This window comes from Xiphophorus couchianus, chromosome 19, assembly GCF_001444195.1.
Source record: "Xiphophorus couchianus chromosome 19, X_couchianus-1.0, whole genome shotgun sequence".
In the NCBI taxonomy this organism is placed as follows: Eukaryota; Metazoa; Chordata; class Actinopteri; order Cyprinodontiformes; family Poeciliidae; genus Xiphophorus; species Xiphophorus couchianus.
The window spans coordinates 2,403,206-2,417,126 of NC_040246.1; the positions used below are offsets into that span (position 1 = coordinate 2,403,206).

A 13,921-nucleotide genomic window follows, 5' to 3' on the forward strand; every position below is an offset into this window, starting at 1 on the left:
ATGCAGCAGAACGAAACACTTTTGTTTGTGCACACGTTCATGTCTTTCTGGGCATCGAATTTTCACCAAGAATGGATGCTTTGCTGGTCGCGTGGCTTTGTGTGCTGTGCTTGTGGGTCCGAGTGACTGACAGAGGCAATAAAGAGAGATGTGTTTTTCTCTGTGTGTGTGTGTGTGTGTCTGTTTGGCCTCCAAACATAACATGTCATCTCCTCTGCTCTCCTCCTCCAGCTGAGGACTGCCAGCTGCTCTCCCAGATCCCCAAAGTGCGCTGCCTGAGGAACAGCAGGAGAGAGGGTGAGTGGGAAGACTGGGACGAGACTCTAAACTCTGCGAAAGGGTCCAGTGGGGAATGTACACTGCAAAAACACAAAATATTACCAAATAAATTCTGTCTAGTTTCTAGTGCAAATATCGTAGCACGCTTGAAATAAAGCGCTGCTGTATAGAAACACTGGGTCGGATTAAATCCTGGAGCGGAACGCTGGAATGCTTCTATTGCTTTGCTTAAATCAGACCATCATACTCGTCTTTCGGTTGATATCAGACCAATATCGGATATTGATATTTGATTGGCACACCCCTAAGGATTAAATAACTACCAAAAAAAAACTGTCTTTATTATGGACTAAGGAATAGTACCTAGTTATAAAACAATTGGTAAAATAAACACACTCAAAAAGAGAAATAAAGTAAGTTCTAAAAAAAAAAACAGCTCATAAAATTGTTCACTGACTCACAAATAAATGGTGCTGATGGCGTTTCCTCAATAAAGCACTCCACGCCAAAGAAATGCAGAGGAGCTTTAAAGTTCCTTGTTTTTCATCAGCAGTGTGGAAAATGTTTCTGTTGATCTATGACAGCAGGGCACATATGACTGCTGGTCACATGGAAAACCTGAATTATTTCCTGAGGCTGAAACCACATTAACCAAACTGTCCATGACAGGATGAGTACCTTTTAATTTTAGACGTAATCAACCCTTTTGTTAAAAGGAACAAAATAAAAAGACAATAGCGTTCTTTGTATGTTTCCCATGTTGAGGCTGAAGCTACCAGTAGTGACATCATGTTGTTGTACAGCCTACTTTCTGTTTAAATAAGTGAAAAGCAACCTGGCTTTTGGTGTCAGATGTACAGTACTGAGAGGTTCCAGGTCTCCTCTTACGTGTCCTGCTACATTATGGAAATCACTCGGATGAATTAGTTGAGGTTAAACGTTAAAACCACTGGAGTTGGGAGCCAGAAGGGAAGTTTCTGTTTTTCTGCCTGCGCTGCCGCTCACGGCAAACTAAGCGTTTGTTTCGGCTTATGAAGCACATGCTGACGAAGCAGAAGCCCGTCGGATTCAGGCCAGCACCGTCCGACCGGCGGTCACAGTCGACCAGATCAAGCTTATCTTAAAGATTTCCTATTCCGCCAGCTTTAAAAATCCGGGGCAGAGAGCTAAAGCGTCGAGCTAAATCTTTCACAGCTTTTCTCCGATAAAAATGTTGAAGGCAGATTACTGTTTTCACTTTTTTTCTTCTTTATTTATTTATTTTTACCACAACAGCAGAAGAAAAAAAACAAAAAAACATGGTCACTTCATCTGTCAGTGAATTGATTTGAGCTTTAAATAGCTTCACAGCTTCAGGCATCATTGAGTTTCTCTCATTTAATGCTGTGCTGGAGGTTAGCGAGCGCTAACACAACAAGACAGGCTTTTCTCAATGAGTTACAAACCAGCTGGTGAGCACAAAATGAGTTTCATTTTTGGTGTTAGAGCTAAAAAATGCTTTGATTTTGTTTCCATTTCAGCTCTTAAACTGTTAAGGCTGCTCTAGCATGATTTAACTCACGCTAACGTAGCTCTTGCTGCGTGTTTTAGTGGTGGTAAGCAGAGGTTTCCTCCAGTAAGGCCCTGTTTAGCTACATTCATCTTCCCCTCAACTCTGACTACGGCTCGGCATTTATTGTATCGTTTAAAATTTATTGTAATACATTTTATTTTATCATGATAATAATTTCGATTTAATTCCAGTTAATTGTGTTTAAAAACCCACAAACTGTCGGGGTCGTTAACTTTACTATTTTTTCCACTTTTTGTTCAAAGAAAGCGTCGGCAAATTAAAAAATACGATTAAATGAAGTTACGATTTTCATTTTAATAATACAAATTACACTTCTTTGTGTGACTGGTGACCCAAAGCAGCACATGTTTACAAATGTTTTTCAAGCAGTATTTGTGTTTATGGCGCTATAAATGCTGTGTGATGCATTCGCAGCCATACAGTTACCTAAAAAAGTGGTAATCAATAGTTCTTATCGTCACTTTTATCGTTATCATAACAGCACCACAAAATATTGTGATAAAACTTTAAGTCCATATCGCCCTAACCAGCTTCCCTGTCTCTGCTGCAGAAAAGTTATCCCCACAGCATGATACCGCCACCGCCATCTCTCATTATGGGAATGTTCAGAGAGCATTTTGCTTGTAGCCCAGAAAGTTTCACTGCGCAGTCATGTCCTTGTTCATGTCTGACTGCCTGATAAAATCTAAAAGCACCAATAACTCCACGGGGCAGAGAATCTGGTTAAGCAGCAGTTTTAACTCTGCACCACTGGACCAAGATGGGACTCATTATTTTGTAAAACCCTCATTAGTTTCAGTAAAAACAAATCTGCCAACCTGGTGCGAGCCATGCTGAGCTAAGCTCTCTTTCAGAATCTTGTGTTTTCTTTTGCTTAAATGATAGAAAAAATAAAACTATATGTGTCATTAGGAATAGTTAAATAATTTTCTTTTTACTCTATAAATATTCTGCTTTGTATGTCTTTCTCTTAACTTGATAATGCAGGAAAACTGCGTAAGCGCTGAGAACAATATACATTTATTCGACGAGTTCCAAGATTTTATGAGCTTACAAAAGGATCACTAGTGAACTTCACGTGTGAGACACACAGGAAGCTTGGAGCATGTAAAGCGGGGGTGTCGAGCTCATTTTCATTTTGAGCCATATGAAGATCACGAATGTTCTTAAAGGGCCGGTTGTGCCTGAATGTATAATGCATGTAAAATCCTTTTTAAAAAGAACTGTAAAGATATTAATAAGCAGCTGTATCTGCATTCAATAAGTATGTCTTAAAATTGAATAATATTGAACAAATTTTCACATTGATCAGTTCTTCCAGGATTTCACAATTGTTTTTGCGATTTTTTTTTTCTTTTTCTTTTTTTTCCCCCCAAAGTAGCACAAATTTAGAAATATTTGCCAGAAATCTTGTAATATTTGTGCCTGTCTATGATGGCAAAAGTGTCTTTTAGCTACTTGCCGAACCGATCATGGACTACAAATTGACAAGTAAGGTTGAGAAAGAAGTACTGCCACCTGCAGGTGGGAGTTAGCAGTCACTTGAACCTGACATTTTTGACTATTCTTGCTTAAAAATTTGCAATGAACTGTTGATTTAGTGGAAATTTCTCCAATGGGAAAAAAAAAGCCAGAGCGACCTATTAACATAATTCACCACTAAACAGATAAAAACGGCTTTGATTTGATTGATGAAATAATATTTAAGCATACAGTTGATCTTGAAGGTTTTATTTATGCGTCTCTCGGGGCCACATAAAAAGTTTTGGTGGTCCGGATTTGGCCCGCGGGCCCCGAGTTTGATGTAAAGTGTTTCTGTGTAGAGTAACTACCTTATGTTTCAGTACACAGGGAAGATGATTAGTGGCGCACCGCCTCCAGCCTCCCATGTAAATAATCATTCTCTTTACTGTAAATAACCAGTCAATGTAAACATGACATGCGGTTTAAAGGGTCACAAAGGTCACGCAGGTCTTGGCCTCTCTCACACTTCCTGTTAGTTCTATCATCCGGGACTAATCTAATCTGGATTTACTCTAAAAGTAGAGGCCAAGAGAGTTTTCTTATTGATAAGATATCAACTATTTACAACCTTTTTACAAAACCTAAGTTTAGTGTTCTGCAGGGAATTGCACGTTAAAATAAATTACCATAATTGAAGATGCAGCTTTATTAATGTCTTGTTTTTAACATGACATCTTTTGAAATACACTTCCCCCCGCCAGCTTAAATGACATCTTGTTAACAATTCATTTATTTCACCAGTGTGGAAAAAAGGGGAGACATTCTGGTATTTAGCTCGGGCTAATCCAGTTAATCGCTTTCATGCCTAAAGGCTGTTTGATCTTCAGAGCCTGTGCCAGCTTATGTAATGCGTAAATATCACAGAAATGTTTTCATTTTTATTTTTTTCCCCAGAAAGTCAATTAGGTTTAATAGGAACCGACATGAGGGTTTTTTTTTTTTTTTATAAGATGTGGTGGAGATGGTTGATTTGGAGTTCAGTAGTTCGCAAAAACTGTTTACTGAGAAAAAGGAGAAAAATCATTTATTATTATCATTCCTGGCAACCCAAAGCTGCCGGGCAGCTTGAGTGGAGGACGTATGGAAAGAGAGAAAGGTCAAACTTTGTGCACTTGGCAAACAAAGTGCCATCCGGAGGATTGAAAGAACAGTTTGTAGCTAGGTGAGGGTTTTGCTTATTCCGTATTTTGTCATGCAGATACTTTCCCTATGCTCTAGTGTCACTCATAAAATATTCTCTGTGGGATTTCTGAAAAAAACATTTTGACCAGAGGGAGGAACTGAGTTCCTGTCAGCTTCTTTAGTGTGAAGCCATCTGGACATTCCTTAACTAGGCATCCATTTTTGATCAACTAAACATAAGATCCATTCCTGCAACAATTAGTTCACACTGGAGAGAAAGTGAAAAGATGGAAAGAATTAATGGTTTTATTTCTTTTTTTCGTAATAGGGAATTTATACCAAACATCTCAAAGCTGACCCATGGAGATCCTCTGAAGACACTCGTCTAATTAACAAGCAAAGTTGCAGGCTTTGTGACAAATTCGCTGACAACAACATGATTAATTAGTTTGGCTCAACTTCATTTGCGAGCCAAGAGATACTGATTCGTACAGCCAAGTACCAGTTTCTTATTTTTCTCTGACCTGCTGTTAATGATCATAATTACTGCTCCAAATCCATTTTGTTCTACCCTTCATGCCTCGAGTGCATATTAATCATGGATATTTGGAGCAGAGGTGATGTCAGCTCCTTCTGGTTTGTATATTTAGCCTTTCTTACGTTTGCTTCAGTTTTATTTTGGGCTATGAAATCTTCAAAAATGCTGCTAAATTCATAAGAAGCGTTCTACAAATGCAAGCTGGTGTAGCATTCACATGGGACTGGATGGGAATGTTTTCGCTTTCAGTTCGTAAGGAACAAAATAATAGCCCTTAACAGTGTGCCACTCTGGCTCATTTGTGCTAAATGATTCATCTAACATGCTAAGCTAATGAGACGGCTTAAGTGAAGCAGTCGAGTTGCTTTGGAGATCAGTAATGACACGATAAAACCAGGCGTTAGCACGTTTGCATTTGCTTCTCGAGACGCCACATGTGAAACCTCAATTCCTAGAGGATCATGGCTACTTACGGTAGCTATTGACATTAATTAGTAGCAGCTAGCATTGCTGGCTATAAACAAGGGTTCCTGTGTGTGTGTGTCCTAGGTCACACACACAGAAACCTGAGCTCTGAAACCCCTAAAAGGCTGCTAACATTTCCAACTTCTTTTTGATTCATTACAGAAAAGATTTAAAAGTTTAAAGAATAAATAAATTAGCTTTGCTAGCTTAATAACTCAATCATCATTGGGATGATTGTTTTTTCTCTTGGCCCTCTCTCTTTCTTAAAAAGGTTGGATGATAAAAAATCTTCAGCCTGGTGCGTTTGTCTCGACTAGCTCCTTTTTGACCGACAGTCTGTTTACAAAGACTTCAAAATTCATTTAGTTTGTTTGTTTCTGTTGTTTTGTTTATGTAGTTTGGATATTTAAAATGTCTTCAACTTCCAGTGCTAAATGTCTGTTAGAGTTTGTTGATCTTTGAGAGACTTGCATTATTATACCATTACTATTACTCGAAGATGCTCTCACAATGACGATATTATCATTTATCTCAATCATTTCTGGGACACTTTATCGTCCGGCAAAATTTGGTATTGTGACAGCCCTGTGTGTGTGTGTGTGTTCATGTTTGCTCGCCATGTTTTCCTCTGTGTTAATTATTAGTAACCTGCTCTAGAGTTTTTAACCTTTAAGTGTCTGCGTCATGTGTTTTCCGGCAGGCTTGATCCGATCGCGAGTGAGAGGAGCCAACACAGCCTCTGCCACCATTCTGACCTTCTTGGACAGCCACTGTGAGGTCAACGCCGACTGGCTGCAGCCGATGATCCAGAGAGTCAAGGAGGTACAAAACCAGATTCATTCGCTTCTGTTAGACGTTCTTTACACGCGGGATGAATTCACCGTCAGTCGTACTTTAGCTGCTTTTCAGGATAGATTTTAACGGTCAAAATGTAACGGGCTGATCTGGGGCATAGATCTCAATTTGTTTCACAAAGTTTTAATTCATACCATATTTTTCCGCTGCTACCTATTTATTTACTATAGGTGTATTCACACCAGTCATGTTTAGTCCGCTTTAGTCAAACTCTAGTTTGTTTTCAAAGAAAGTCCGGTTCGTTAGGGGAGGTATGAACGCTGATGCGGACCAAAAAAGCGAACTCAGGTCCGCCTACAAGCCTAGCGCTCGGTTCAGATAAAGTCAGTTCTGGTGCGGTTGGATGTAAGCGGACGGGAGAACTCTCCAAAAGCAGGAAGCGGACTACAGCACAGGGCATTCTGGGTAAATGCAACATAAATAAACCCAAGTCTAATGCCAGCATGAGAAATCCTACAACCGCTTCAATCTGATTACATTTCTGTTTACATTTTTTAAAGAAGAAAGTTGTGCTTATATCTTGTTCCGAGGTTTTTGTGTCGTTTCCTTCAGTAGTTTTTGGTATAGCGCCTCCAGAGGTGAGGAGGGAAACAGGTTTTTCACCGTTCGTTTGACAAGGTGCAGCGAGAAAGTAAATCCCACCAGCTGAAAATGTAACAAATGTTGCAACTTTGGTCCCCAGTCGAACACAGTCCACCAGAGAATCAGAAGTGAAAACCCCCCAGGTGCAGTAAACTGATGCATATCACAGACTTGCTAATGCAGCTTGAACGTTCCCTTTTGGAAGCTAACACATGAGAAAAAGAAGCTAAATGTTAGAAATCTGGAAGCAAAAACCTGCAGGTTTTGCCAGCGTCTGCTTACTGTTTGTGCCGTGTTGCACTGCGCTCAGTCGGTGTTTACTCTTGCTCCTGGCAGCTCGCCGGCAAATTTTGTGATCAAAACCAGCCTTTGTTTATGCAGCCGACAGATTCTTCCAATTCAGTGCATCCTGCAAATTAAGTTATGCCCACCAGGGACACAACCGTCGCATCCAAAGTAGAATACCCGGATTATACATTGAAATGCAAGGCCAGCCACTTTTCATTAGTAGTTGCTTTTTATTTTCTCTGTAAATTTAAATGTGACCCCTCAAGGACATTTTGTCTGCGAGTCGTCCCTGTTTCTGAGGAGCGCGAAGCTGCAGCACAGAGAACTGACTTCCTCTTCTACGCTCAGAAGAGGAAGTCATTTCGTCGTCTTGATGGAGAGCGCTGTAACCGTGGAGTGAGAACATCATCGCTTGCGTATGAGCTAGCTAATTTAATATTTCCTTCGATTCTTTTCTCTCTGTCCATGGGTTATTACATCTCCATATATGGTCAGGGGAGATTGCTTCTCATATCCATCTCATAAGGCAATAAAAAACAATTACTTTTTACAATACAATGACAAAGAAATTCAAAAAACTATATTTATTCTCCCTTCTTTGTGCCAAAATGTGTCATTTTTCCAGAGCTCCTTAAGAGATATTTACCTCACAAAAGTAGTGCGTCCTTACGCAATACTTGGCGCTACCTCACAATAGATTTTGCATTTCTTCTCATTAATGTATTTACCAGTCGGTTCTTGCGTCATCTTCAATACTGAAAGGGTTTCTGCTGCAATGTAAGTTCTTTCTACGGTGTTTACATGTGTGTTAATGTCTCAATTGTGAGTTATCTGAATTTTTTTTTTCTCTTTTTCTTGAGGATACAAATGCACCAGAAACATACGTGCAAAATGCCAAACAGGTCAAACATGGGCTTTCCATCCCTTCTCTAAGGCATAAACGGAAAATTTCTGAATGGAGGAAAGAAAAAAAAATATCATCAGAACTATTTCGATTATTTACCACCATATTTCACAAAGAAATATGGTGGTGCTTTGGTTGTGTCTTTTTCGTGCTAATGAAGGGCCGTTTTCATGTGCCGTCCCATCTCCGCCTTACACAAACAAACATGAACAAGCATGGATCCGTTTTCAACCAGTACCAGAGAGCCTCGCACAAACACGTTTTCACTGAGACTCTGTATAGTTGAACATATGTGCAATTTTAAATTGACATTTGTTTTCACTGTGGCTGTAGACAAAATAGACCAGTGTGTATTTGCCAGTTTTATTGCGAGGCAACACGATATTTATTGTAAGGTAACGCAAAGGAGTCCATGTTTTTCATCATCTCTAAGCAACTTATAAGACTGTTTTCTACACCAGCTGAAATATGTCACTTTAGAGAAATTCTCAACCTAACACATCCACTTATTGCAAACCTTCGTGTGTCGTAGAAGCGCTTTTAAAAACAACGCTCCTTTTGTTTTAAGTCACAGCATGGGTGCGTTTACATCGTTTGCTTTCGGCGAGCTCGACTTGTGCTCTGAGCTGCTCTGACTCATTCAGCTTCGTTACGGCCTCTCAGCTTGGCATTCATGAGAGCTCAGTGATAATTCACTACATCCTCATATTGACTCCATCTGGTCCTGAAGCCGTTTGTTCCCCTGAAATTACAGCTTCGGGCTCAGAGTGGGAGCCAAAAGAAGCTGTTTGTCTCCACATGGTGACCACTGCTGATTAATAATTCACCGCAATGACTCAAACGGCTTTAATTTAATTAAATGCCAGGAATTAATAATTGCCCACTTGAGTTATGAAATTGTGGCGGTCTCTGAAGTTTGCGCTGCTTTCCGAAAGATGAAGAGACTTAAGGCGGTAAAGAATCATTTTGAGGCTTAGTAGTAAATTTGCAGGTAGAATAGTTTTCATTAATGGGTTTCTTTGACCGTGTGTTTTGCAAAGATTAAAAACAGTTCTGATAAATTACACAGCTTATATAATTTCATTTTTGATCCACTTATCTTCCATACAACGGTTTTCTGAACCCGGTTTGGGGACAACTTGTAAAACAAGTCCAGATATTTGCATTTTTGCTTAAAAACAAAACTAGCAAGGACATTATTAGACGGAATTTGATAATAAAGAGGAAGAATTGTAATATTTACACTTCAAATGTCCTGTTGTAATTATAAAATCTGTTCACAAACAGGGCTATGGTTTTGTGTGGACTTATTAGGGTAGCGACAGTTCACGTCTTCGTACAGAAAATATCCAGCTACAGCCCTGTTGGTAGCTTTCAGATCTCTTTTCCCCTCCCTTACCTCGTCATCCGTCCTGTCGCCTAGCAACTGTGACAGAGCTAAACACAAGCTGGCAAAAATGGAGCTTGAAAGCTATGCTAACAAAAGCCTAGCATCGCTAGCGATACCCACCCATCCATCCATCCATTGTCTGTTCACCCTTGTCCCTAATGGGGTCGGGAGGGTTGCTGGTGCCCATCTCCAGCTACGTTCCAGGCGGGAGGCGGGGTACACCCTGGACAGGTCGCCAGTCTGTCGCAGCGCTAGCGATACCTTCGTTGAATTGCTGTGACGTAATCAGTCTTCGATGAATTCAGCCACTGAAGATTTTTGACACGCCCTTTGTTCGATTCTGTCAACACAGCAAAAACAACTGTGGAACTGCTTCCTCTTTAACTTCAAAATAAAAGTCTCAAACATAAAAAAAGATCGGAGTTTCAAGCTTGAATCACTCAACTTTCACAAATTACAGCTTAGACCAGGCATGTCCAAAGTCCGGCCCGAGGGCCAATCACGGCCCGCGGTCAGATTTCATACGGCCCGCAGCTTCGGTTTTATAATGTATTATTTATGGCCCGCCTCCACTGTCAAACAGAATAAATAAATCATAAAACTTGAAACTGTAATTCCTCCTTTCACCAAATGGTGGCAGCACCACTTTAATACTATCAGTCTCTGCCTCCGTGCAGCGAACCGCTCTCCGTTCATTTCTGCCACTGCAAAGAAAACAAGTTTACAGTGAGGGCCGCCGCTTTCAAGAGAGATGGGAATTATAATACTTCTTCACTGAAAATCAAGGCAATTGTGCTTGTCTAATTTGTAATGAGACGGTTGCCTTGTTTAAGGATTTCAACGTAAAGAGACACTACCAGAGTAAACATGCTAACACATACAACAAGCTAACAGGAAGTGACCGTGCTGAAAAAGTGAAGCAGCTTCAAGCTGCACTGGCATCACAACAGCGATTCTTCACGCGGGCCTGTGAGTCAAAAGAAAATACCAAAAAAGCAAGATACGAAGTTAATGTTAATAGCTAAACATGGCAAACCTTTTACTGAAGATACATTTATCAAAGACTGTGTTATGAAAATGGTGGAGAACATTTTGTCCTGAGAAGAAGCAAGAATTTGCGAATGTTTGCTTGGCAGTAACAGTGTGGCACTGAGAGTTGAGGACATGAAATTGAGTGTTTTGAACGGCAACGTCTGTCACTATCAGCAGTGAAAAGCCAAAATAACATTTATGGCACTTAATTTTATTAAACTCTTGAGTAAGATTTGGTTATTACTGTTGATGTTATGAACCTGTAGATGTGATACAAACTATTACTTTCTGAAAGATATTGTAAATGACAAGAGCAAAATTCACTTGTTTTAAGATTTAATAATAACAGACAACTTTGCATTACTTATAACTCCTGTTTAAAATGTTCTTGAGGCAAAGATATTTTTAAACTCATGTAAATTTAAGGTATTTCATACAGTTTGTTCAATGTTATCTGACTCTCCAGATATGAATGAAAGGCAGAATTTGGGTTTTTAGAGTTATTCTCATCTGCCTGAGTGGCTTATATTTGGTTATTTTGTCATTTGAAAAATAAAGATAATTGTGACAATGAAAATTGTTTTATAACGGTGTGTATTTGCATGAAACTTTTGTAGTTAAAAAATGTCCGAACAAACTATTGGCCCCCGGGCATCTTCACTTGATCAAATCTGGCCCTCTTTGCAAAAAGTTTGGACACCCCTGGCTTAGACTAATTTACTTCAAGAGACAGAGATCAATTTGACAAGGAAATACTGTTGTATATTTTAATATCATTTTTAATATTATTTATTTTTATAGGAAGCAAATTTCACAAAACATATAGTCACAGTGTCATATCAATACTTGAGAAGAAAAGTTAAGTTTTGACCCGTGCCTTTTCTTACAGCCTTAAGTATACAAAAAAGGATCAAATAAAAGAAAAGAAGCATAAAAAAATAAATACTAAGAAGCAAAGAAACAAATAAAAATACACAAACTAAAAATTACAGCTGTAAACGCAATTAATCTGAACATTTTAATGTGTTAATATTACTACAGACTCGAAATGAAAAAAAAATCTGATAATTGCTTAACTTTTAATTGGTAGGAGTGCAGCAGGAGGCGGGCACCATTCCCACACGAACCACATCCGCATGCATGTTTATATTTCAAGGTTACAAAGTTAGGCATAACACTGCTAGAGTGTGATTAATAATCTGATTAAATTTTTTTAATTGATTGAGAACACTACTAAAAGCTTCTATTATAAGAGAGTGGACAATCAGGGTGGTTTTAACAAGCGCGGCCTGTAAAATTAAAGTCGGGTCTACTGAGTTTCACATAACCTACCAAACTTTGCCGCCATAAAATGAATTGTTTGGTCTTGTAATTGAGAAAGACTCAACCGATCCTTATTCTAACTACAGGTGGTTTCAGCAAAAGAAAAAAACATCAGCACTCCTTACTACCAAGTAGTCCACTTCATGCACCGGGTTGCTTGTAACAGAACGAGGCGGACAGCTCAAATTGAGAGCATCTGTTTGTTCGGAGCGGACTGTTCAGTCAAACACACCGACATGGCCGACGTCTGCACAAACAACAGCGTGTGCGCGTCGCTTTCGCAAAGACTCGCAGAACCAGCGGGAGCCAACGGTTCCCTCATCTGGCTTATTTACTTTGGGGATCGGGTTGCCTTTGCAGCGGGAGGTGGTTTAACGCTTCACAGATGTGACTCTGCTAATAATAATAATAAAAAAAGCTTCAGTTTTGTTAACAAATTGCTGTGAAAACCAGTAAAAAAAACAAAACTTGACCTAATCCATTCCTGCTGTCCTCCTGGTACAGATTGTTGCCTCATAAGTTGGAAAAGGAAAGCTTTGAGAATGTGACGTTCGTGTTTTGCTTTCAAAAGTAACATCTCTCTGATTTCTGAGTCATCTCAGGACCTCTCTGTATTATTTCTGCTGTTTCTTCCAGGATCATACGCGAGTGGTCAGCCCCATTATCGACGTGATCAGCTTGGATAACTTTGCTTACTTGGCTGCATCTGCTGACCTTAGAGGAGGTCAGAACCCAAAGCAAGGCAACACACACACGAGACGGCAGCACGTCTTTTACCCTATTTATGCCATATTACCAAAATGATTGAATCAGCCCTCTAAGTTGCAGAAATCAGGTGTTCCAGTCTCTCCCGTGACCACTTGTTTAAAATCCAGAAAGACATTATGGACAGTTAGATGCTCTAGTCTGGAATTGGCCCAAAACAAGGTCAACATGGTTAAGAGTGAGTAATGTTGGTATGCTAACCACAATCCTGATAAGAGCTCTTTTGGGATACATTAGACCCCAAGCCAAGCCGTCTCGTCCAACATCAGTGTCTGACCTTACAAATACTCTACTGGAAGAATTGTTAAATACACCCAGAAAACACACTTCCAAACTTTCTAGGTTCTTACCAGATTTGGTGCATAAACATTTGGCTTTGATAGACATGGATGTAAAAACACAATTTATCAGGTTAGACCAATTTGCTTCAGTTGTTATAATTGGTTGACCTGGATGCAGTAGCTAAAACACTGATTATTTTTATCCCTAACTTGTTTATTCTTTACCTCCCACTCCATTCATGCTGTCTCTTTCATGTCAGGATTCGATTGGAGTCTCCACTTCAAATGGGAGCAGATTCCCATCGAGCAGAAAATGGCGAGAAGCGACCCGACGCAGCCCATAAGGTACCGCCGTCTCTGATGTCTGCCTCTACGTTTTTAACTGATTCAAACCCTGAGATGCGCTATGCACACATGCCATCATTTAAAAGGATTTACGTTTTTAAACTTTAGGTTTTTAAATATCAGAACTTTTTTTATTATTATTATTTAAGCTTGCTCATTTTGGTCTTTAAATGTAACGCAGAAAAACCTCACATTACAGGGGCGGTGTTATATAAAATCAACTTTTTTGAGCTTTACATCATGTTTTAATGTTATCCTCTCATCTGTCTGAAGTGAAGCTTGGATTATTTCATACATCTTTGAGAAATTCTTGAATCTCCACGGCGACCATTCAGCTGGGCAAAAAACGCCTGGGTGCACCGAACCTCGCCTTCGAGACGCAGCTCCTCCTCAGAGCTGCAGTTTACAAGCTGCTCCCTCATGCAGCTCCTTCAGACTAGCCACCAGCTATCAGCAAACACCTGGTGGAAGTGCACATCTACCTGAGCTCATTATAGGAGCTACTTCTCAGTGCAGTGCTGGTTAAAACGTCGTCAAAGGGTTAATAGAGGAGCCATGTTGTGATGACTTCCTGAAAATTGAGTTTCTAAAAGAGCAGGAGTTTTTAAAGAGACAGAGGCCCAATTTTAAGGCAATAAATTCCAAAGTAAAACAT

General features: G+C 39.7%; 1 protein-coding gene across 1 annotated transcript in view; it reads left to right on the plus strand.

Annotated features, from left to right (window-relative positions):
* The window catches only part of galnt16 (UDP-N-acetyl-alpha-D-galactosamine:polypeptide N-acetylgalactosaminyltransferase 16), a 51,324-nt gene that overhangs the window by 20,905 nt on the left and 16,498 nt on the right, over positions 1–13,921 (plus strand). Inside the window, exons 5-8 of the mRNA XM_028001319.1 lie at positions 232–297; positions 6,202–6,323; positions 12,512–12,599; positions 13,182–13,266. Coding sequence (XP_027857120.1) covers positions 232–297; positions 6,202–6,323; positions 12,512–12,599; positions 13,182–13,266 — 361 coding nt within the window. The remainder of the gene's footprint in view (positions 1–231; positions 298–6,201; positions 6,324–12,511; positions 12,600–13,181; positions 13,267–13,921) is intronic.